This window comes from Phocoena sinus, chromosome 9 (assembly GCF_008692025.1).
Source record: "Phocoena sinus isolate mPhoSin1 chromosome 9, mPhoSin1.pri, whole genome shotgun sequence".
Taxonomy (NCBI): Eukaryota; Metazoa; Chordata; class Mammalia; order Artiodactyla; family Phocoenidae; genus Phocoena; species Phocoena sinus.
Genome location: NC_045771.1, coordinates 4,908,648 through 4,933,380, shown reverse-complemented (window position 1 = coordinate 4,933,380; position 24,733 = coordinate 4,908,648). Strand labels below are relative to the sequence as shown.

Below are 24,733 nucleotides of genomic sequence, written 5' to 3'. Positions count from 1 at the left end.
ATTTAACTGTGGTCTTGGTTACTAAAGAATTCATATTTTTAAATAAACAAATGTTTTAAAGACTGTCAATATGGGGGAGAAGAGCAGGAAATGGGAATCAAATTCTTAACTTTGTTTCGATAAAGGCCAAGTCAAGAAATTTCTTTTTTTTTTTTTTCCAGATCTGGTACCCTGTAAAATCTTACCAACTCAGAACATTGACTATAAATCATCATCTTCCATGAAATATTCTCCAAACCTTCAATGTTATAGTAATCCCACTAAAATTCAGAATAACAAAATTAAAGGAGTTAAGATTTAAGATACAACCAAGAAAGCAACCCTTCTACAAAAATGCTGATTGCATGATTGACACTTGTACACAGACAAGTCAGGCTGTCTGTGTTCAGAAGAAAACAACTAAAAAATAGAAGTCTACTCTTTCAATATCACAAAGTTAAATAATATCATTCCAAAGAATTATCTATTATGAACTTTGGAATTATTTTAAATAGTTTTAGAAGACACATGCAAAAGTTTTTATTTCCACTGTAATGTAGTTTCAAATATGGAAAAAATTCTACACAAGTTTCAATCTCAAGATTTTCATCCTAATTAAATTAAATTTACAAAAGTCTTTTAGAAAATGTATATGAAGCACAAAGATTGGTCAATGGTGAAAACTACTCAATAAGATTTAATAAAAATACTGTATTTGGAGAAATCATTCCTATGATCAATTAACAGAATTCCTTCACTTCCTTTTGTGCCCTTCCATCGAAGCACAAACTCTTAAGATATTGAATCCTGGGGGCAGCAGTAGATTAATCAAGTACTACTGGCTTTAATTAACTTATCAATTCCCCTTATCCACTTTATGGCTCCCCTCACTTCCCCCACTACTTCCCCTAAAATCCTAAATATCACCTACAGAAGAAGCTATAGGCACAGCGCAGTCAAGCACCTTGAGGAAGCATGTGACTGTTCTTTAGCAGCTTACAAGTACAAATATTAAGAAAGAAAAAGTAATAAGACTTACAGAAAAACAGAATATGTGTGGCAGTAAATAAAGAATAGAACCACCGCTGCATTTATGTAATATGTTTAACCATTTTTCATTAAGACTATGAAGTAAGGTAACTTCTCAATATTTTCCTTTATAAAACAGAAATTCACCACTAATCCTAGGTTATTAAAAATATATATAGGAACAATTCCATGATTAAAACTTGAAAAAGGACTTCCCTGGTGGCACAGTGGTTAAGAATCTGCCTGCCAATGCAGGGGACACGCGTTCGATCCCCGGTCCAGAAAGATCCCACGTGTCGCAGAACGACTAAGCCCGTGAGCCACAACTACTGAGCCCGCGTGCCACAACTACTGCAGCCCGCATGCCTAGAGCCTGTGCTCTGCAACAGAGAAACCACTGCAATGAGAAGCCTGCGCACCGCAACAAAGAGTAGCCCCAGCTCACCTCAACTAGAACACTCCTGCACACAGCTACGAAGACCTAACACAGTCAAAAATGAATTTTAAAAACTTGAAGAAGTTTCTCCTCCCAGTACTGTGCGCTAATGAGACAGAGAATAAGACTGAACAAAAAAGGACAATAAATCAAATGTTTTGACTTTCCAAAAAGTCAAAAATCCTAAGGTGTTGTTATCCTAATCAAAATTTTTTCTTAATTCTCTCCTTCTACAAAGACTTGAATAAAACCATAATGCATTAAAAGAAATAAGGAACCTAACTACACAAAAGATAATTTTCTATATAGCCAAAGGAAGCAAAATACTTAAGAGTAAATGTCTTAAAACATGTTACATAAAGAATTAGTAATAGGAAAAACATTAAGAAAACCCCCCCTCCAATAAACTATGAACAAAACATGACTGAGCATATACAAGAAATACAAGTGATAAAATTCAGGAATGTTCAATAGTCCTACTAATCAGGTAAGCAAAAATTTAAAACTTAAGTACTATTTCTCAATTATTAAACTAAGAAGTAAAAAGGTTTGTATAAAGACTTTTGTTTTGTTTTTTTATTTATTTTTGGCTGTGTTGGGTCTGCGTTGCTGTGCGTGGGCGTTCTCTAGTTGCGGCGAGCAGGGGCTACTCTTCATTGCAGTGCGCGGGCTTCTCATTGCGGTGGCTTCTCTTGTTGCGGAGCACGGGCTCTAGGCACGAGGGCTCAGCAGCTGTGGCACGTGGGCTCTAGAGAGCAGGCTCAGTTGTTGTGGCGCACGGGCTTAGTTGCTCTGCGGCACGTGGGATCTTCCCGGACCAGGGCTCAAACCTGTGTGCCTCACATTGGCAGGCGGATTCTTAACCACTGCGCCACCAAGGAAGTCCTTTTATAAAGGTTTTAATACACCATGCATGACAAAGTTCGGTGAAACTGGTCCTAACACACGTTGCTGTTGGCATTATAATTCGATACTTCCCTTTTGGGGAGCATTTTAAAGTTATAATAAAAATAAGAGTTCACATTTAAGTAGGAACTTACTGAGTTAACAGGCACTGTTTGAAAGGCTTTCTGAACATGAACCCTCTTTATCTCTCTCAAAAATCCTATAACAGGGCTTTTATCATCATCCCCATTTTACAGATGAGTAAACAAACACAGACAGATTGAATAGCTTACACAGAGTCCAACAGCTAGAAAGTGACAGAGCCAGAACCTGAGACCCAGCAATTGGACATTAGAGCCCGTTTACCTCTAAATATGTATCAAGAAATCAAAATGTTTCTTTCTTTTAAATTAGCAATCCTGCTTATGGAAATCTGTCCTATAAAAATAATCCAAAATATGAAAAGGACTTTATCTACAAAAATGCTGCCAGATCACTTTATACGGCATAATAAGCAACAGTAATTATAATATAAAGAGAAGTGGAGGAACAGGGGTGATTACGGGACGTTTATGTCAGTCTACTCAATGGAAAATAAAGCACCTTTCAAAAAATTATGAAGATTAACAACATGGAAATTTTCTTTTACATGTTAAGGAGAAGAGTAGGCTATAAAATTCTATATATATACAATCATTAATAAAATGAAAAAATATGCATATGAAAAAACTTGGAAAGAAAATAGATCAAAAATACAGTGTCTATGTTAGAGTGATATGAAAAGGGGTGAACTTTTATTTCTTTTTCTCCATATTCCATATTTAATGTAATAACAATTGTAAGTAAAATTTAAGTGACTGAAATAACAGATTTCTACAATTAGAAATCCACAGGTTACATGGTGACATCAGAAGAAATTCAGACTCAAACTAAAAGACAACAATGTTTTGATGTTTTAGTAAGTAAAAAGATAATCTAATTATATTTCAAAAATTTTAGAAAAGAATTATGTATATCATAATATAATCCCACTCATGCTAATTTTAAACTAAACAAATTCTATTTTAACCAAAGCTCAAATTAACTCCAACCTATCACTATTATCCCAATGACCTTTACTCCAAAGAAAATGCCAAGATTTGACAGTAGCTTCTTAACAACACAGGTAGGTAAAAGTTACCATGAACTATATTAGGACTCAAAAATACTAGTATTGAGAAGTATAGTGAGATCTCATAAATATACATCCGATGTGAAATTTTGGCAATAAAGATGGCCTAAAAACAATTTTTTAAAACTTGAAATGAGGGCTTCCCTGGTGGCGCAGTGGTTGAGAGTCCGCCTGCTGATGCAGGGGACACAGGTTCGTGCCCCGGTCCGGGAAGATCCCACGTGCCGTGGAGCAGCTGGGCCCGTGAGCCATGGCCGCTGAGCCTGCGCGTCCGGAGCCTGTGCTCCACAATGGGAGAGGCCACAACAGTGAGAGGCCCACGTACTGCAAAAAATAAAATAAAATAAAATAAAAAATAAAAGAGAAATGAAGCCAGAGAGAAGAATTCCTTATATAAGTTAGTTACTGAGGGAAGAGAGATCTACACCTTGGTGTATTGCCAGCCTTCATCACTTTTTAAAAAACAACAACAGGGCTTCCCTGGTGGCACAGTGGTTAAGAACTCGCCTGCCAATGCAGGGGATACGGGTTCGAGCCCTGGTCCGGAAGATCTCACGTGCCGCAGAGCAACTAAGCCCGTGCGCCACAACTACTGAGCCTGCACTCTAGAGCCCACGAGCCACAACTACTGAGCCCGCATGCCACAACTACTGAAGCCCGTGCGCCTAGAGCCTGTGCTCCACAACGAGAGAGGCCACCGCAACGAGAAGCCCGCGCACCGCAAGGAAGAGTAGCCCCCGCTCGCCGCAACTAGAGAAAGCTTGTGTGCAGCAACAAAGACCCAACACAGCCAAAAATTTTTAATTAAATAAATTTATTTAAAAACACAAACAGAAGACTATGCAAAACTTTGCATTCTCTGTTTACTGAGGACACAACATTGAAAAATCACAGGCACCATGTTCAAGGAGCTCACGGTCTGATCTATCACCTCCCTCAGCTGTGTCCTGGCTAACCTGCAAAAATCCAAAACCTGAGAGCAATTCTCCGTCTCACTATTGCAATATAAGGTCTGCCACAAGTACTTTCTTATTAATTATATCTGAAGTACTGAAGTTTGTGAAAATTTACTTAAAAATAAGTTAGGGCAGTTTAAGGTTATGCCTATAACAACCTCACTCCCACTCGCATGCATTTCAACATGCTTTCTTAGGTACAGTCATGGTATACACTCTGAAGTGCACATCACCCACAGTCCGCTGAAATCTGATAATACTCATAAAAGAACCTTCCCTTGAATGTCATTGTCAAGTGACTTCCCACAAGAAAACAGCGCTAATGCTGTGTTTACTTCCTAAACTATTCCCTTCGAGAACTCAGTTTTGAGGAAAAAACCTCCATCCCCTTCTGCATCCAAGACAGGATCCTTCAGAGCACTTTATTTTCTGAGGAAAGGTTCTTATTCTGCAGGTGATGAACCCCTACAAAGGTTTTATATAAGCTTCAGGGGGTCACTGAGCTCTCCCCCTTAAATTATATAAAATGTGTATACCTATATTCATGTATGCATTCCTCTGTGGGAAGTGAGGATATATCCAAAGGGATCTGTAACCCAAAACAAAGATTAAGAGGCACCCAAGATTTAACTGCACCCCCACTAGGATGAACTCAGATCAGACAGTTTTCCTTTCTTAATCCTCCTACTTAATTCCTGCCTATTTAATACTAATAAAATTGACAAACATATAAAGTGATTATTATGTCAGATACCATGCTAAGTGCTTTACACACATTAATTTATTTAATTCTTACAACTCAATGAAGTAGGTATTATTATTATCCCACTTAGCAGACGAAGCAACTAAAGCCCAAGAAGTCATTTGCCAAAAGTCACATTGCTGTTCTGTTCAAAAACTGTAAAACTTCTCAAAGTGAAATATACCTATTTACTTGTGTACACATTTCTCTTAACTCGTGGGTCTTTCTGTTTAACCCTCACCTGAGTCAGACAGAAAATTGATTTTGTTGTCAAAAGACACATCTCTGCTAGGCTGCCAGTTACACAGATAGATCACTCCTGTCAAGAAAGATTTGAAAGAGGAACCTGAAAGACATTTTGTCCCAGGATAAAACTTGGTTTGGGATTTTTAAGGCAGGCATCTGATCAGTTAAAAGATTTCTGTTAGGATGTAGAGAATCCTGAAGAACCTACCAAAAAATACTAAAACTAATAAGTGAGTTTAACAAGATAACAGAATATGACATATATATAAATTATACTTCAGGAATTGAGCCCAATCTCTCTCCCTGACTGCAAAACCCCACTGTAGAGTCCCCCCTAAATAAAGTCAGCCTGTCTTTTTAAAAATGTATTTCTATATATAGTAGCGATAATTTATAAATAACATTCAAAAAATACCATTTATAACAGCATCGAAAAAAATTAAATACTTAGGAATAAATTTAATCAAAAAAAGTACAAGATCTGTATACTGAAAGTTATAAAATATTGCTGAAATTAAAGAAGACCAAAATGAAGAGATTCATGCTACAGGTTCATCATAATCCTTATCAAAATCCCAATAGACTTTTTTGTCAAAAATGGCAAGCTGATCCTAATATTTATATGGAAATGCGTAGGGCCTATAATAGGCAAAATAATTTTAGAAAAGAAGAAAATTGGGGGAATTATACTACCTGATTTTAAAACTTACAATAAATCTACAGTAATGAAGATAGCATACTACTGGCATAACGAATGGAATACAGATTAGTGGAACATTAGAGAATCCAGAAATAAACGCACTCATTTATGATCAAGTGATTTTCAGCAAAGGTGCCATGACAACTCAGTAAGGGAAGGACAGTCTTTTCAACAAACCGCCTTGGAACAACTGTACATCCATATGCAAAATAATTAACTTGGACCATGCCTCACACAATACACAAAAATTAACTCAAAACGTATCATGGACCTTAATGTAAAAACCAAACAGCAGGGACTTCCCTGGTGGTGCAGTGGTTAAGAATCCACCTGCCAATGCAGGGGACACTTTGACCCCTGGTCTGCAAAGATCCCACATGCCGCAGAGCAACTAAGCCTGTGCGCCACAACTACTGAGCCTGCGCTCTAGAGCCCGCGAGCCACAACTACTGAGACTGCATGCCACAACTACTGCAGCCCACGTGCCTAGAGCCTGTGCTCTGCAACAAAGAGAAGCCACCGCAATGAGAAGCCCAAACACCACAACAAAGAGTAGCCCCCACTCGCCGCAACTAGAGAAAGCCTGCGCACAGCAACAAAGATCCAATGCAGCCAACAAATAAATAAATAAATTTATTTTTAAAAAACCAAGGTATATATGAGAGAAAATCCTAAGTGTTCTTATCACAAGGAAAAAATATTTTTTCTTTTTTCTTTTTTATCTATATGGTATGATGAATTTTCACTAAACTTATTGTAGCAATCATTTCAAAATGTACATAAGTCAAATCACTATGCTGTACAGCTTAAAATTATACAGCGCTGTATGTCAATGATATCTCAATAAAACTGGAAGAGAAAAAAAAACAGTATAGTAAATCACTTTGCGTTCTCATTCTGGTCCCTGTAACACCACAAATGGGGTATCTATACTCCCTCCATACCATCTTCCCAATTGTTATTGACAAGGTTATTTTTCTAACAAAGATACAATGCTGGGACTTCTCTGGCTGTCCAGTGGTTAAGATTTTGCCTTCCAATGCAGGGGGTGCAGGTTCCATCCCTGGTGGCGGAGTTAAGATGCCACCTGCCTCACAGCCACAAAAGCAAAACATAAAAACAGAAGCAATATTGTAACAAATTCAATAAAGACTTTAAAAAAAGATACAATGCTATTCTTCTGTAGCCATCTTCAATGGCTCCCTGTTGCCTACAGTAAAACTTCGAACTTCCCAATTTACTTTCACTTATTTACTCACAAAATGAGCTGGAGTTTCTTTCTTTTTTTCGTGAGCATTTTTTCCCCACCTTTATTGAGGTATAATTCACAAATACAATTGTAAGCTATCATGACGATTTGATATACATATCCATTGCGAAAGGATCCCTCCCATCTAGTTAATTAATATATCCATCACCTCACATATATGTAGTGTGAGACAGAGAATATTTCCTTTCTACTCTCTTAGCAAATTTAATTATATAATACAGGGTTATCAACTACAGAAATCATATTGTACACTGGAACCTCAGACCTTATTCATCTTATAGCTGAAAGTTGGACTGGAGTTTCTGAAACAGCAAAAACCAGAGTCAGACACACCTGGACTTACATCCTGACTCAATCACTTACCAACTACGTGATCTTCCTGAAATTTAGCTCCTTCATGTGTAAAACTGGAACTAATGGTTCTACTGATGTTACTGTTAAGTATCAAAGGAGATACCTTCTGGTGAGCACGGACAAGTGCCAACCCACAACGGCCATGTGCTTAATTGTTCCTCACCTTCCCATTCCCTTCAATCAAGTTTGTTTTCATTCTTCAAGACTCAACTCAGTCTTTTATCAGTTCCCCTGCCTTGAAGTTCTTCCTTCTCTAAGCTTCCCCAGTACTTTGTGCAATCTTCCATTGTAGCATTTGTCGTTTTACATTATAGTTTGCTCCAAACTGGTAGAAACCAAGGGTACGGATGTGTCTTATTTTGGTCTCTCCAGTGTACAGTGCACGGTAGATGCTCAGTAACATCTTGGTGATTAACAGAAAACAAATAGACAACGAAACCCTGACTGAAAATAAAACATATGCTTTAAGAACTTACTTTGTGTGTGGGGGGGGGGGTGGATAGATTTTAAGTTACCTATAATCTCACTAACATTACATAGCAATTTTATCATTTGATTCCTTCCCTCCTTTCATGTGGGTGGGAGAAAGGAAGAAAGCATGAAGTACAGTACAGAAAGAAAGAATCAAGAGCCCAAGCCCTATGCTTCCTATGTTATTTCTACCTCTGGAAAACGTTTTTTGTTGTTGTTGTTTTTTAGTTTTGGCTGCGTTGGGTCTTCGTTGCTGCGCACAGGCTTCTCATTGTGGTGGCTTCTCTTTGTTGCAGAGCACAGGCTCTAGGCACGCGGGATTCAGCAGCTGTGGCACGCGGGCTCAGTAGTTGTGGTTCACGGGCTCTAGAGCGCAGGCTCAGTAGTTGTGGTGCACGGGCTTCGTTGTCCTGCGGCATGTGGGATCTTCCCGGACCAGGGCTTGAACCCATGTTCCCTGCATTGGCAGGCGGATTCTTAACCACTGCGTCACCAGGGAAGTCCTGGAAAATGTTTTTTATATTTAACAGTATTATTAAACACATCCCTTAATTAATATGTTGTAATACAACAGTCCACCAGATGGTCATATTCAATCATAGGTAACATAACATACTCCAAAGTCAAATATGAATTTTGGGGGAACCCCCTGGCGGTCCAGTGGTTAGGACTCTGTGCTTCCACTGCAGGGGGCATGGGTTCAACCCCTGGTTGCAGAATTAAGATCCTGCATGCCCCACAGCACAGCCAAAAAAAAAAAAAAAAGTGAATTTTTGTACTAAGCTAAATGTTACTCCATGGTATTTATCACTGCTCTTCACCAACTATTTCCAGTTCTCCCTCCAGAAGTATGATAAGATTTCACTTCCCTGCCCTCTTGAAGTTAGATTCTACCACGTGACTTTCTTGGGCCAACAAAATGTAAACGGAACCAACATGTGTCCCTTCTGTAGTCTCTGAGGGCCAAAGCACAACCTCCCATGTTCTCCTTTTCCGGCCTGGGCAACTGTGGAAAACAGAGATGGTGTCTCCCTCTACCTGGATGTAGGTGTTGTAGAGGAAAGCTCCCAAGCCAGCCCATGACGAACATGCAGCATGAACAAGGAATAAACCTTGCTGTCTGAAGGTTTGTTATCCCACCATACTCTAGATATTCTGACATACACATAAAAAGGAGTTTAGTATTTCTCTACATCACCCCCATCTCCAGCTTTAAGAATGTTCTGCACAAAGTTGGGACTCATGTCTATTAGCACCCTTTTTTAAGTATCAGGATATTCTTTAAAGGATTAAAAAATGGTCCAAAGGTTAGCAGAAGAGTCAGATATTTTCTATCTATCTATTTATTTTTACTTCTGGCTGTGTCGGGTCTTCATTACTGTGCGTGGGCTTTCTCTAGTCGCGGTGCGCGGGGGCCACTCTTTGTTGCGGAGCACGGGCTTCAGTTGTTGTGGCTCACAGGCTCTAGAGCGCAGGCTCAGTAGTTGTAGCACACGGGCTTAGTTGCTCCATGGCATGTGGGATCTTCCCAGACCAGGGATCAAACCCGTATCCCCTGCACTGGCAGGCGGATTCTTAACCACAAGCCACCAGGGAAGTCCCAGAGTCAGATATTTTCAATGAAAAGATTTTAAAAACTGAAGTAACTGCTCATTAAAAAGGCCAAGGTGTACAGGGGTGGTATATAAATGGCAGCATGCTAATACTCCCCTATTTACCCGAAATAATTACCTCTACTAATTCCTCTCCCCGCAGAGGCTGAAAACCAGGGACTCAGGGTTCAACAAAGCATTATAAGCAGTCACTACCAATCAATTATGAAATCTATCCTCCATCCCAAGTGGTTCAATGTCACTGTTCTCATACATCAGAAAGCCTAGGCCTATGGAGACAGGTTGCTCAACCTGGTGGAGACTGTTGCCTGCTTCTGCAATGTCCATTCCCACCCTTGGTAACAGGGTTCTAAATCTACTCTAGCGGTGGTCACTTTGTAATGTACAGAAATACTGTACATGAATCACTGTGTTGTAAACCAGGAACTAGCATAGTGTTGTAGTTCAATTATATTTCAAAAACAAACTCATAGAAAAAGAGATCAGATCTGTGGTTATCAGAGGAAGGGGTGGGAGAGGGGAACTGGACGAAGGTGGTCAGAAGGTACAGACTTCCAGTTATAAGATAAGTAAGTGGGACTTCCCTGGTGGTCCAGTGGTTAAGAATCCACCTTCCAACGCAGGGGACGTGGGTTCGAGCCCTGGTCTGCTAACTGAGATCTCACAAGCCACGTGGTGTGGTCAAAAAAAAAAATTATAGTCGAATCTACACTGTGGCAACTATATTTTTAAATACCATTTAAATACCCCAATAATAAAAATCCATCTCTACTTCAAAATATCCTAGAGAAATGAGGGCCAGAGGGTAGGGGACAACCTCACCTAACCTATCTCAGTAAAAGAAGTTGGAAAACAATAATGATTTTTATCATTTGCATCTCAAATATTTTTTATTCTTAGAGTGTCTTAATTCACAAAATCATCTGCTTCCATTCTATACTGCTATATAACAAATCACCACCAAATCTAACAGACTAAAACAACCACCATTGTATTTATTCATAATTTTGCAGTCTGGGCTGGGCTCAGCCGACTGGTTCCTCTGCTAGTCTCAGTGGTGGTCAGTCTGTAGCCGTATTCAATGGGGCCAGACTCAGCTGAGATACTAGGATTGTTGGGCATCTCTCTTCCCACGTAGTCTCAGAATCCCTCCCTCTCTGCATGGTCTCTCCAGCAAGGTACAACCTAGCTTCTTGCATGGTAACAGTGCTCCAAGAAGGCAAAAGTGGAAGTTCCAGGCCTTCTTAACACTTAAGCCACAAACTAGCATAATGTCATTTTTGCTGCATTCCACTGAATCACAAGGCTCACCAAGATACATGGGGAGCTGACTATACAATAGCATGAACGCCAGTAGGCATTCACTGGGGTCACCAATATTACAGACTACCTTCTCCCCACTTATTTACTGAACAGGTTAACACCCTAACATATGACCTCTAGCATGCTATGATCTCTCTGGGGCTCAACTGTCTGTAAAATAAGGGGTTAGACTAAATGTTCTTGGAATTCTCAACTAGTTTTAATATTCTATAACTCTCTTAAGTACATAAGTCTAACATTAGAAAACCTTGGCCGGGATTTCCATGGTGGTCCAGTGGTTAAGAACCTGCCTTCCAATGCAGGGGATGCGGGCTCAATCCCTGGTCGGGGAACTAAGATCCCACATGCCACAGGGCAACTGAGCCCGTGCGCTCTAGAGCCCACACACCACAACTACTGAGCCCGTATGCCACAACTACTGAGTCTGTGGGCTGCAACTACTGAACCTGCATGCTACAACTAGAGAGAAGCTTGCATGCCACAACGAAAGATCCCACATGCTGCAACGAAGATCCCGCGTGCCACAACTAAGACCCAATGCAACCAAATAAACAAATATTTTTAAAAATTAAAAAAAAAAAAACAAAACTTGGCCATGCTAACCAAATGCTTCAACGCTAGTAGAACAATTCATTGATGAGAGGTTTAAGGTAAAGAATATAGTTATTCTTTAATATGTTTCATATTGTTATTTCATATGCAACTGGGTGCTTACCCCAAACACGTGTGCATGTCATTAGGATCCCAAAAATCAGGAAATCAAGGTAGTTTTTTTTTGCTAGGCTCCACTAGAAGATGACATTAAGAACAAAACGACAAAAACTTCACTATGACCATCAACTATGTTGCTTCTAATGTAAATGGGAAACACTGAGATATAAAGATTAAAAGTGATCCAGGGGCTTCCCTGGTGGCGCAGTGGTTGAGAGTCCGCCTGCCGATGCAGGGGACACGGGTTCGTGCCCCGGTCTGGGAGGATCCCACATGCCGCGGAGCGGCTGGGCCCGTGAGCCATGGCCGCTGAGCCTGCGCGTCCGGAGCCTGTCCTCCGCAACGGGAGAGGCCACAGCGGTGAGAGGCCCGCGTAACGCATAAAAAAAAAAAAAAAAAAAAAAAAAAAAAAGTGATCCAGTATAGGGCTTCCCTGGTGGCGCAGTGGTTAAGAGCCCACCTGCCAATGCAGGGGACATGAGTTCGAGCCATGGTCTGGGAGGATCCCACATGCTGCGGAACAACTAAGCCCGTGTGCCACAACTACTAATCCTGCTCTCTAGAGCTCGTGAGCCACAACTACTGAGCCCGCAGGCCACAACCACTGAAGCCTACACACCTAGAGCCCGTGTGCTCCGCAACAAGAGAAGCCACCGCAATGAGAACCCCGCGCACAATGAAAAGTAGCCCCCCACTCGCTGCAAACAGAGAAGGCCTGCGCACAGCAATGAAGACCCAATGCAGCCAAAAATAAATAAATAAAATAAATAAATTTTTTTTTTTAAAGTGATCCAGTATAAAAAGACATAAGAAATCATTTTAAAACCACCTAATAATACATCTCACTTAGGGAGACCTACTAAGAAAACTGTGGTCAGCAGAGGTGTAATATAAAAAGACCACTATGACAACATTCACAAGTTTGGGTAACAAAAAAAAACTTTAATAATTTTGTAATAACATTACTACACATACAGCTTCCAGGAAACTCTCTTGGTTGTTTTTCATGTGTTATTCATAATAAGAAACATTCTATAGACTTCTGCTGACTTAGCTTTTTTATCTTGTGCAGAAAGGCGATCTTTATGCCCTCACCCCCACCGTAAGTACTACATTATTCTATACCGTGGTGTTTCTGGAGAGAATTGGGCACGTCATCACATGTCAGCCAATAACATTCTATGATGTCAGAATAAGACGTGAAGATAACTGACAACAGTAGCAGTAACAGTAACAACAAATTCTCATCATACCGCCTCGTAATAACATTTAGTTTGTGCCAGACATGGTCTAAATTCTACACATATATAAATTCACAACAACCTCAACTAGATGTGCTAGTGTGACCACTTTGCAGATGAGGCAACCAAGGCACAAAAAGTTAAGTCACCTCCCAAGGTCAAATGTAGTTAGTAAGTAGTAGAACCCAGATTTGAATTCAGGTAATCTTGGCTCCGGAATCAGTGATGTCCCTAGAACTTAAGTTTTCTCATTTGTAAAACAAGATTATGGCTTTAAATTTATTGGCTTTTTAAAAGTTGCATAGATCTACACATGAAAGTACATGTACATGTATTAGATATCCTTCCAAATCATTTTCTATAACAATATATATACATAGTTTGGGTCTGTATGCTTTTTACAAAACAGAGTTAGTACTAAACTTACTGCTTTGTAACTCTCAGAAATTTTTTCCTCAAGTCAACAAATTTATCACAGATATTCTCCCACTTCAGTACCTTCAGGTCTACCTCTCTGTCCTGATAAAAACTACATGGTGGGCTTCCCTGGTGGCGCAGTGGTTGAGAGTCTGCCTGCCGATGCAGGGGATGCGGGTTCGTGCCCCGGTCCGGGAAGATCCCATATGCCACGGAGTGGCTGGGCCCACGAGCCATGGCCGCTGAGCCTGCGCATCCGGAGCCTGTGCTCCGCAGCGGGAGAGGCCACAACAGTGAGAGGCCCTCGTACTGCGCAAAAAAAAAAAAAAAAAAAAAAAAAAAAAAACTACATGGTATATGATCCTACAATCCCACTCCTAGGCATATATCCAGAGAAAACTCTAATTGGAAAAGATACATGCACCCCAATGCTCACAGCAGCACTATTTACAACAGCCAAAACACTGAAGTAACCGAAATGTCTATCAACAAATGAGTGGATAAAGAAGACGTGGTATATATACACAATGAATACTACTCAGCCATAAAAAAAGAACGAAATAATGCCAGTTGCAGCAACATGGATAGACCCAGAGATGATCAAACTGAGTGAAGTAAGCCAAAGACAAAGACAAATGTCATATATCACTTATATGTGGAATCTAAAAAATGATACAAATGAATTTATTTATAAAACAAGTTAACACAACATTGTAAATTAACTATACTTCAATTTAAAATAGACTCACAGACAAAGAAAACAAATTTATGGTTACCAAAGGGGATAGCAGGGATGCCAGGGAGTGGATGATAAATTAGGGGTTTGGGATTAACATGTACACACTACTATGTATAAAACAGATAAACAACAAGGACCTACTGTATAGCACAGGGAACTCTACTCAATATCTTATAATAACCTGTAATGAAAAAGAATCTGAAAAAGAATATACACACACACATAACTGAATCACTTTGCTGTAGACCTGATTGTATTTGCAAATTAACTATACCTCAATTTAGGACTTCCCTGGTGGCACCGTGGTTAAGAATCCACCTGCCAATGCAGGGGACAAGGGTTCGAGCCCTGGTCCGGGAAGATCCCATATGCCACGGAGCAACTAAGCCCGTGCACCGCAACTACTGAGCCTGCGCTCTAAAGCCAGCAAGCCACGACTACTGAGCCCGCGTGCCACAACTACTGAAGCCCTCGCACCTAGAGCCCACTCACCGCAACAAGAGAAGCCACCGCAATGAGAAGGCCGTGCACCGCAACCAAGAGTGGCCCCCGCTCGCCACAACTAGAGAAAGCCCATACACAGCAACAAAGACCCAACACAGCTAAAAATAAATTAATTTTTTTAAAAAATAAAGCTATAAAACACAGGCTGAAAAAAAAAAACTATACCTCAACTTAAAAGAAAAACTTAAAAAAAATAAAAAAAACTACATGGTAGTCCACTGATGGGTATTTTGTTCTTGCCAGTTTTTCTCTACTAGTTTTCTACCTTTCTCTGGTGCCATGAGCATGTTTCTCATCTTTACGGGCTTTCTTGACCCTTTTTCCCCCCATCTCCTAAGGGTAAGTAAGCATCCTAATCCTTTTACTATTTTCCACACATTCTCCATATTGTCAGTGATTTCAAGTAAATCACATTTATCCTAATCTAGCTCCTAAACTCTTCTCCCAAATCCCCAAATACTCCCAGACATTTCTATCTTGTAGACAGCTATGCCAGAAACTCAAAATTTTTCCTCTGCATCGAATGAAATCTCTCTTCCTTTCCATTCACACTACCAACAATCTACCCTCTGCCTTGATCACCTCACACAAGGACTATGCAACATCCTGTATCTCAGCCTCCATGTAACTCCTCTCTTCATATTATGACCAGGATGGTTTTCCTAAAACAGTCATAATCAAATCATCCAGTATGAATACCTACATTCAACTGTATAAAATGGACACAGAACACAAAATAATATAATAGCATTCCTGTCCTCAGGAAGACTGCAAATATCTTCTTATAAAACTTTAATTTAAAAAATAAAGTAATCTAGGCATAAAGCAGAGGCTGAAGACTTGTAGTCCACTCGTGGTCCACAGATTAAACCTAGCCCACAAGGTGTAGTTCCAAATTGTGTTTTAGATGTTAATTAATAGAAAATACTTAAAAATCAAGAGATTTCACATTCAAATCCAAGTTTTGAGCCTCTGTTGAAAAACCAGAGTATCTAGAAACGTCTCACAGTCTCACTTGGCAGCCATCAGCCAGAATTCTCTATCAGTTTCTCCTAAGCAAGGTATAAAGACTCCTAGGACTCTTCAGGCTGTTTTTACTCACCATTTTCTCCCCAACCCAAGGCCTTAAAAATGTCAGCTGTCATTCAGGAGCTTACAAGCTGCATGCAACTCATTTACATTACCTACTTGGTGGCGGTGAACAGTTTATAACGTGTGGACTCTCGTCGGCCTGGTGTTCAAGGGCCATCACAGGGCAGACCCAACCCCTGCCTTAAACCTCTGTGCTGGTCATCCCCCCACCAAGAAAACATCTTTTCCACTTCCCTCAATAACTGTATTCACTCTGCTACCCCAAATACCTTCTCACTTTCTTCTCACTTGATCTGGCTAAATCCTGTCGACCCTTCAAGGTATAATTCATGTACTGCTTCCTCCAAATCTTTGGGGACCCTTCTTGGCCACAGTGAACCTTCTTCCAGAGTTGAGTGTCCGTCCCAGCATATATTTAACACTTTTATGCTCTCTGAATAACAGTGCCAAATGAAAGATCTAAAAAGTTACAGAAAAGTATTTCTCAGACTTAAACAGCTGCAGCATTTGTGCATCATACATACTTACTGTCATCACAAAATTAATAGCAGGAGCAAAGGCAAACAATCTTCCTGTCTTTTACAGGAGGTTTTTTCTAGAGAAAGTGCAAAAAGAGCTGTGTCATTCCTGGTCTCTTGTGTTCTTAAGTCCTTCAATTCTGCAAACAGAGTGACACTTCAAACTACAAATTCAAGATTCATCTTTGTACTAGATTTTCACACTAACCACAAGCATACATTTATGGGGGGGGAGGGGAGGGGAGGGGGGAGAGGGGGAGGGGGGAGGGGGGAGGGGGAGGGGAGGGGAGGGGGAGGGGAGGGGAGGGGGGAGGGGAAGGGGGAGGGGAGGGGAGGGGGGAGGGGAAGGGAGGGGGAGGGGAGGGGAGGGGGAGGGGAGGGGAGGGGAGGAGGGGAGGGGGAGGGGAGGGGAGGGGGAGGGGAGGGGAGGGGAGGGGAGGGGAGGGGATTATCCCTATTTCACTCCATAACTTTTCAACTTATACCGCCAAGCAGTTCTGAAAATAGCCACTGTAGCACAAACATGATAAAGAAAGTGTTAAAGGAGGAAGGGATTAATCATCTTGTTGAAATTAAAAGATGCCCCAAAACAATGAAAAAAAAAAAAGGACACGATCGAACCTGTGTCCCCTGCATTGGCAGGTGTATTCTTAACCACTGTGCCACCAGAGAAGTCCCTTATCAGTTAATTCTACCATGACAGATTTGTAGTCACTGCAGGGTGACAAGACACACTGCTCTAACTCTCCCCTTCTCCCCCAACCTTCTGCAAAACTGCATGCTATTCCCCAGGCCACAGTCATATTTCCTCTGGGCAGACGGTGATTGTCCAGCCTTGTATTCTTAAGGCACTTACGGTTGTGACTGAGGGGCTTCCATGAAACTTCACTGATCTTCCAAAGTGGAAACAGTCAGTTTTTAGTTATGGAGAGCTTTAGATACTCTCTCTCTGCTCTCACCTGGTGGGGGAGGTGTGTGAAACCCTTGATAGGATTTGATATACTTTTTAATCTATGAGACAACTGGACTGAACATACTTTTTATTTTATTTTTTGTTTCTGTTTTTTTATGGCCGCGCCCCACAGCATGTGGGATCTAAGTTCCCTGACCAGGGATCGAACCCACACCCCCTGCACTGGAAGCGTGGAGTCTTAACCACTGGACTGCTAGGGAAGCCCCTGAACATAATTTTTGGCTGATACTGAATAAACTTTCCAATAAGTCTGTGTGTTAATTAATTTATTAAAAAAAATTAACTGAAAAAAATAATAATAATAATTAACTGATAATAGGAAAATGTATTAAACCACTATTTTCAAAATGAGAAAATAAACTGTTGTGATACAGTTAAATTTACATGGAAATCCATGTTTATCAAGTTTACATATTAATAACATTATACCAAATATAATTTGTATTTTACACTAAAAATACCGTATTTTCAAAGACTAGAGAGTCAATGGAGAAGACCAACGACAGGACAAAAGCAAACTACAATGAGGCCACCTAACAGATAAGAGACGCTGCCATTCCAGGACCAGCTTTTCGGGTAAATTAAAACATTTCAGAGCCCATTAAATGCTAGAGACCAGTGATTACTGAAAATTTCCCTGCAGATGCATCTAATTTCTTGAAAAATAAGAATATAATAAAAATTACAAATTTGCATCATCTCAAAAAGCACAAATAATAGTGATGTCTCAACTATATGAAACTGCATATATTATAATGCAATACACTTTTTTTGTTTGTTTCACTGATTTCAAGTTGACAGCTATGGAAATGAGAGATGCAGGGGGGCGGGGGGGGGGGGGCAGGGAATGCTTACAAGTATAGAACAGCAATAATCCCCTGCAGCAGAGCCATTTTTTGCTGGTCCCTTATATGACATCACTGGTTGTACCTAATTTTTTCTACAGTAATGCTCAAGGTGACTTTCTTTTTTTTTTAATAAGCTTATTTATTTATTTAGGCTGCACTGAATCTTCGTTGCTGTGCGCGGGCTTTCTCTAGTTGCAGCGAGCGGGCTTCTCATTGTGGTGGCTTCTCTTGTTGTGGAGCAAAGGCTCTAGGCATGCAGGCTCAGTAGTTGTGGCACGCGGGCTCAGTACTTGTGACGCACAGGCTTAGCTGCTCCGCGGCATGTGGGATCTTCCCGGACCAGGGCTCGAACCCGTGTCCCCTGCACTGGCAGGCGGATTCTTAACCACTGCGCCACCTCAGAAAGTCCCTCAAGGTGACTTTCTAATAACAGTAATTGACCTCTGAAAAGAAAGTGGTTCAGGGTATCAAGAGTTGATTCAAAGAGAGTCAAGGGTAGCGCCCCAGAGACCCTTATCCCCACCACCTGCCACTTCTGTGCCATCCCCACACCACCCAGCCTGGACATCAACTCTGTTCACGTGGTAAGAAATATGGCAGAATCTCCACTTGGCTTCCCAACTTAGTAATGTGGGTGTATACTCTAAGGAAGAAAAGATAAAATCAAAGTTTCAGGAAGGGTTTCCTTCACCTTAATAGAAAAATAACTCCAACCTCTGGTACGTGCTGCCCTGCAGCGGGAGCTTCTGCACCAATGGGAAGACCTGCACCTCTGATAAAGACTAAGTAATAGGCAGTCCTTACTGTGCAAGAGAACTTTTAGCCACGTGCCAATTTCACTGTTCCACTCGATATTTCCCTATTTACATACCTACGCTTCAAACTCTGCCTCTAACATTAAGACCTTCAGTGCAAAATTCTTGATTTTAGGTTGTAAATATAACTTTAAAGTAATAATAGTTAATGTAAAACCAGTAACCACATATGCTTTTCACATGTGATAAAACACAAAAATTATCTAACACTATAAAACAAGAAAATGCTTAATTTTTACCTAATTACTAAAAATCCAAACATTTAAACTCAAACAATGTGTAGTTACTAGTCCACAGTTACCTTTTTTTTAAAAATCCGAAAACAAATACACAACCTACTTTTAAAAAATAGTGTCATAAGGCGTCTGCTCTAGGGTAAAGCAACCCACTTACTGACCATCTAAATAACACTGACAATTTAAACACCTTTATCTCCACTGCATTCCACAAAGATATTAATTTTCACTTCTGAGGTATCCGCAATTCCACATAATTTTAACATTTACAAACCTAATTTGCGTGTGTTACACATCAGTTTCACTTTCAGGGTCTGCACTACCCAGCCAACTACAGGGTCTTTTCTGCATGTATCTTAACACAGTGCAGAGATACACAATTGAAAACCCCTCTCTTTGCTTTCCGTTTCAGATATTAGTTTCCATTTACATGTTTCCAAAACGACTGGAGATTCCATTTCCTTCAAAAGACACACCTAGTTTTAAAGAATTCACTAACAAGTTTGGGACGATCAAAGTTACCACTAGACTTAATTTACCTATAAGGAATGCTGTACCAGTTTTCAAATCTAAAAAACTCTCTTATGACTTAGAACTGTTCTAAACATTTTCCAAAGTGTTGAGGTTTTCCTTACTGTTATATTAGTGTCATTCTATAGAAAGGTTTTAACTTCTCAAAGGGCTACCTTTTTCCCACTCATAATATGAGGTAAAACTTAAAATAGTAAAGCGACAATACCCTAAACCAACCTTTCTTCTGGTGCACCCAGGAGCTGCACTAATACAAATGAGCTGATTGCAATCTCAGGGGAAGTGCACACTCACACACTCACACACACTTGGATGTGCACGGGTGAGAACAACATAGATAGGTCTACTCTTTCTAAAGTAAGAATTTAAAAGCAAATCGAACACATGTTATAATCCCAAATTAATGTTCAGAAAGAAACCAAGAATTAGTGAAAATGGGAAGCAATCAAGTTAAAACCCTACTATGGCTTCGTATGTGCTCCTTTAAAGGATACCAAAAAAGTGGCAAAGAAGTTTAAAATTACTTAAAACTGCACCTTCCTTCTCGAAATTTCAGTTAATACAGGAATAACAATGGCATTTTATACCAGACATTACAATGCAAGTGGTATAATAAACCCCAACTCTGTATCACAAAGAATCTAATAATGTACTTGTTTCCCTCACGATCTGTCATAGCTAGGTAGGAGCTGGCAATAAAATATGGAGGGCAAGTCGAAGGCCCTGAACCACGTTCATAGTAAAAGAATAGCAAAACGAAAAAGAGCACGTCCAGTGCAGAGCTCCACGGGTTTCCCACAACCCTGTTCTCTGCCTTGCGTTAACACTACTATTTTTACTGTGTATCACCAGACGTAACAATGCTATTACTAAACGAATGCACCCCATCAAAAAAAGAAAAAACAACAACAAAAAAAAACCCAGACTATCCGTAAGTATGCTGCTTTCCTCGGCGTCCCGGTGCACCCTTCCACTACCACCAGTTCCCTGAGACGCCCATATAATGAAATGAGCAAGCAATACACGCCCTCCCACAACTCCGAAAGACGGCCACAGACCTTCCACAGCAGCAGCCTCAAGAGCCACGAGCGCTCAGCGACTCACCGGCACTGAAACGAGCTTCTGGATCCACAGGCAAAGTTGTCCTATAACCATTTTGTAAAAAGACATTTCTAACCAGCGAATGGCCGGAGGCGCACAGCCCTAGTGCCTGCTCAAAAACACACGAGAGCGACTCCTGCCCCAGTAACAGCCACGAGTGGCTACTCCGATGGAAGTTCGGCCACATTTACATCCGTCTGGACCCGAACGAACGTGCTCCTCGCGATCGGCCTGCGGCGGCAGCGACGTTTCCAAAACTTGCTGCACTCCGTCCCCTACGCGGAGCGACCGCACAGACTAGTGCTCTCGGCGCTGGGCAGTGCGGGGCCCGGCTGGGGGAGGGGAGGGGAAGCGGTCGGAGGACTTCCTAATATATCATTAAAGCACGAAAGCAGAGCTTTGGGAGCGAGAAAAGTTAAAGGAGCGACCGGCTGACAAAGAAAAGCAGCTCCGGCTGCGTCCGTTTCCTGCTCCCCCGCCCAACCGGGCCGGGGGACCACCTGGCCGCGGCGTTTTGACAGCTCGGCGAGCGTCCCGGAGCCGAGCGCCTGGGAGCCGAGGGGAGCCAGTCCGGCGACTACCCAGCTGTGCTCCGGGCTCGTCTGCTAAACGACCCGGCGAGGCCCAGGGGCATCGACGAGAAATTTCCCCAAAAAAGAAAAGCCCCGGAACACACGGCGCCGGGGCCAAACTAAAAAGTAAAGTGTGCCGGCGGCGCGAGCCGTCAGACCCGGGCCGGCGGAGGGAAGTGCGGGCGGCCGCGGGAGGCCGGGCGCCGGCGCGGGGCGCGGGGCGGGCGCCCCGGGCCCGAGCCGCGCGGCCCGCGCGGGCCCCACCCCCACCCCGCGGGGGCGGCCGGGGGCGCGCGGGGGCGGCGGGGCCGGGCGCGCCGGTGACAGCTCCGGGCCGGCGCCGCGGCTGGCTCCCGGCCTGGCTCCCTCACACTCAACTTACTTCTTTCTGGCTCTCTGGAAAGGGGAAGCGCCATCTTTGCGAGGCCGGCCCCGAGGTCTTTTGTCTGCGGCTGCGGGGCTCGGGGCCGGGGCTCCGGGCTCCTCGGGGGGGGGTGGCGGCGGCTGCGGCTGCTCCGCGCTCTTGTCCTCCTCCGACGACATCCTAGTCACCAGGAAAGACACATGGATCCCGGTCCTCCTCCTGGGGGGCTCCTCCCGCCGCCGCCGCCGCCGCCGCCGCGGCCGCCGCCGCCGCTGCTGCTCGGGTTCCTCCTCCCCGGCTCAGCCTCTCGCATTTCCCGCAGCCCCGGGAGCAGCAGCAGGTACCGGGAGAGGCGGCAACATGGAGCGAGCAGGACACGCACTCACACACATACGCGCGAGCGCGCGCACCTCGGCGCGCAGGGGCCGGGCGGGGGGCGGCGGGCGGGGCGCGGCGGGCAGGCGGGCGGGAGGGAGGGGCCGGACCGGGGCGGGGAGGTGCGGGCGGGGCGGGCGGGCGGCCCTCGGGCGGTGCGGGTGTGGGTGCGGGCGCGGGTGCTGGGCGGGTGCGGGGCGGGCGGCGCCGGGCTGGGCGGGGCTACTGAGGGGGCACGAAGGGCGCCGGCCCCGGGGGTCTCCGCCCGCGCCCCTCCCCCAGGCCGCCCGCGGCGGGGAGGAGAAAGGGGCCGCGGCGCGGGGAGCGGCGGGCCGGCGGGCGGGGGTCGCGCCCCCCGCCGGCTGCCCCTCCCCCGCGCGGGCCGCGTCAGGCCGGGCGGCGGCGGCAGCGAAGTTTTGACAGCTGCTCCAGTTGTTGTGGGTTCCGGGCTGTGCGAGCGCCGGCCCCTCAGCGCCCGCTCCAGCCCTCCGGGCAGGGGAGGAGGAAGTTTTGCGGGTGTGCGTGTACCACACACAGACACACACACTCGACCGTGGCCGTCGCGCGAGGGCCGCGCCGGGTCTCCCAGAGCGCCCCCGCACCACAGACCTCTCAAACTCGCCGCCGTCTCGCCCACACACGGCCGCCGCGACGCCCCCGCCCCCTCCCCCACTCCGCCGGCCCCACCGCCCCCCGCTCGCAGCCGCTGCCACTCACGGGGCTCGCTCCGCGCATGCGCCGCCCGCGGACGCGCCGCCGCCGCTGACCTCACCGCCCCTCCCCCGCCCCCGCTCCCTCCTCTTCTGACGCGGCGGCCGCCGCGACTCCAACTCCGGCTCCGGCTGGGTCTCCGGCTCCGGCTCGGGAGAGCGCCAAGCTGCGGATGAGCGAATCCGGGATCGGGGTCCGGGGAGAGCGAGGACGAGGCGGGCCGCGTCCGCGCTCCGCAGGCGCTCGGCCTCCGCGGACTCTCGGGCGGGTGTAGAGCTCGTCCCGCCCCGGCGCGCGGCGGGCCCGGGTTTCCCCCGCGCCCCGCGCCTCCACTCCCACCCCCATCCCCGGCAGGGCGCGGGGACCGGCCCGGAGGGGCTTCGCCGGGCGCACGTTCAGCGTTCGTTTGTTGTAATGCACGTTGGTGGAGGAAAAGAAATGGAGTGCAACTTCGCTCTACTCCAGTTCCAGGGATACTTTCGTTATTACGGCGTCGTTTTAAAAATGATCCGGAAAGGGTTTATAAAGCTGTCAGACAAAAAGAACGATGGCATTTTGAGGGATAAAGTGCTGAGAGACATAATGAACCAGTAAAACCCCGACAACTTGGTTTTAACGTTGGGTGTGTTGTGACGAAGAGACAAAAATGGAAGGACTTGTAAGCCGCCTCTTACACTACTTAAAAACGGTGAAGGAAAACTCGGGCTGCTAGGGTCCGAAATCTGACATGTGCGCTTAGGAAGGAAGGAAGGAGAGTTACAGGTGGGGAGTTCTGGGTTTCTTATTCTAACAGGGACCAACACTTGGACAATGTACTCTTCTCTGATTTCCTTCCCATTCACTAGGGGAGTGAAAAACATAGATTTGAATTGGGAAAAACTATTACGACCTATCAACCATTTGCAAAAGGATTGGGGTAAACTATCATCTTACAGGCTTAGACTCTAGGCCGGACACCCCGAGCACTTTCTGATTATGATTTCTTTCCATCTTCACAACAGTTCTAGTGTAAGGTAAGAATAAAACGCGGTTTTTCCTGCTGTGTTGTTTGCCTTCCCTTCCCAATAGCCAGAATATAAACTCTGAACCGTATATTTGTGTGTATTTGGGCAAACATGCACAGTTTCCAGAGCCTCTTCTGACTAAAGCATAGGGCTAAAGTGAGGACCGCAATAAGACAGTCATTTGAATCCCTTCAAGGTTTAGTTCCCGCTGGCTTTTTCAAGCTTACTAAATTTGAGATTGGGGAGAAGCTAGGCTGGTAAATGAAAACTATAAATTAAAAAAAAGTCTGACTATTATTATACATAGAAATACAACATATGCATGTCTAATTTATGAAGTCATAAATTTATGAAGATACATTTATGAAGTGATATAAAGTTTATTACCCTTTTTCATTTTCTGTACATTACACTAAATAAAGTATACTTTCAAAAATGGGATTATCGATTCAAATGTTTATCTGTGTTCAGTACTGAAATTAGAAGAGTCATTTCCAACTGTGTGTTTCATATGCACAAAATTCCACATCAGGACAATTTACTTCAGTATACTCGTCAGCACTTGGGAGAATTTAAGGACCAGAATGTGCAAACTGCAAGTCACTCCTGCTGGAGACGTTCTTAAAGGAAACAACTAGGGACTGGGAACAGAAAAGTGGGTAGAATAAATGGAAGGGTAGAAATAGAAGTTTGTGCAGTGTTACTTCTGGAAAGATAAAAGATGATGAAGGTAAACCCAGCCTTAAATCTCCATTCCTTTGGCTACTGTGAGCAGACGAGTAGTTGGGAGCTGTTTTAAAAGGACG

At 43.7% G+C, this 24,733-nt stretch overlaps 1 protein-coding gene across 1 annotated transcript in view; it reads right to left on the bottom strand.

Moving 5' to 3' along the window:
* KMT2C (lysine methyltransferase 2C) overlaps positions 1-22,254 on the bottom strand; it is a 294,073-nt gene extending 271,819 nt beyond the window's left edge. Inside the window, 1 exon segment of the mRNA XM_032643218.1 lies at positions 21,856-22,254. Coding sequence (XP_032499109.1) covers positions 21,856-22,016 — 161 coding nt within the window. The 5' untranslated portion in view covers positions 22,017-22,254.
* Between the last annotated feature and the right edge of the window lie 2,479 nt (positions 22,255-24,733).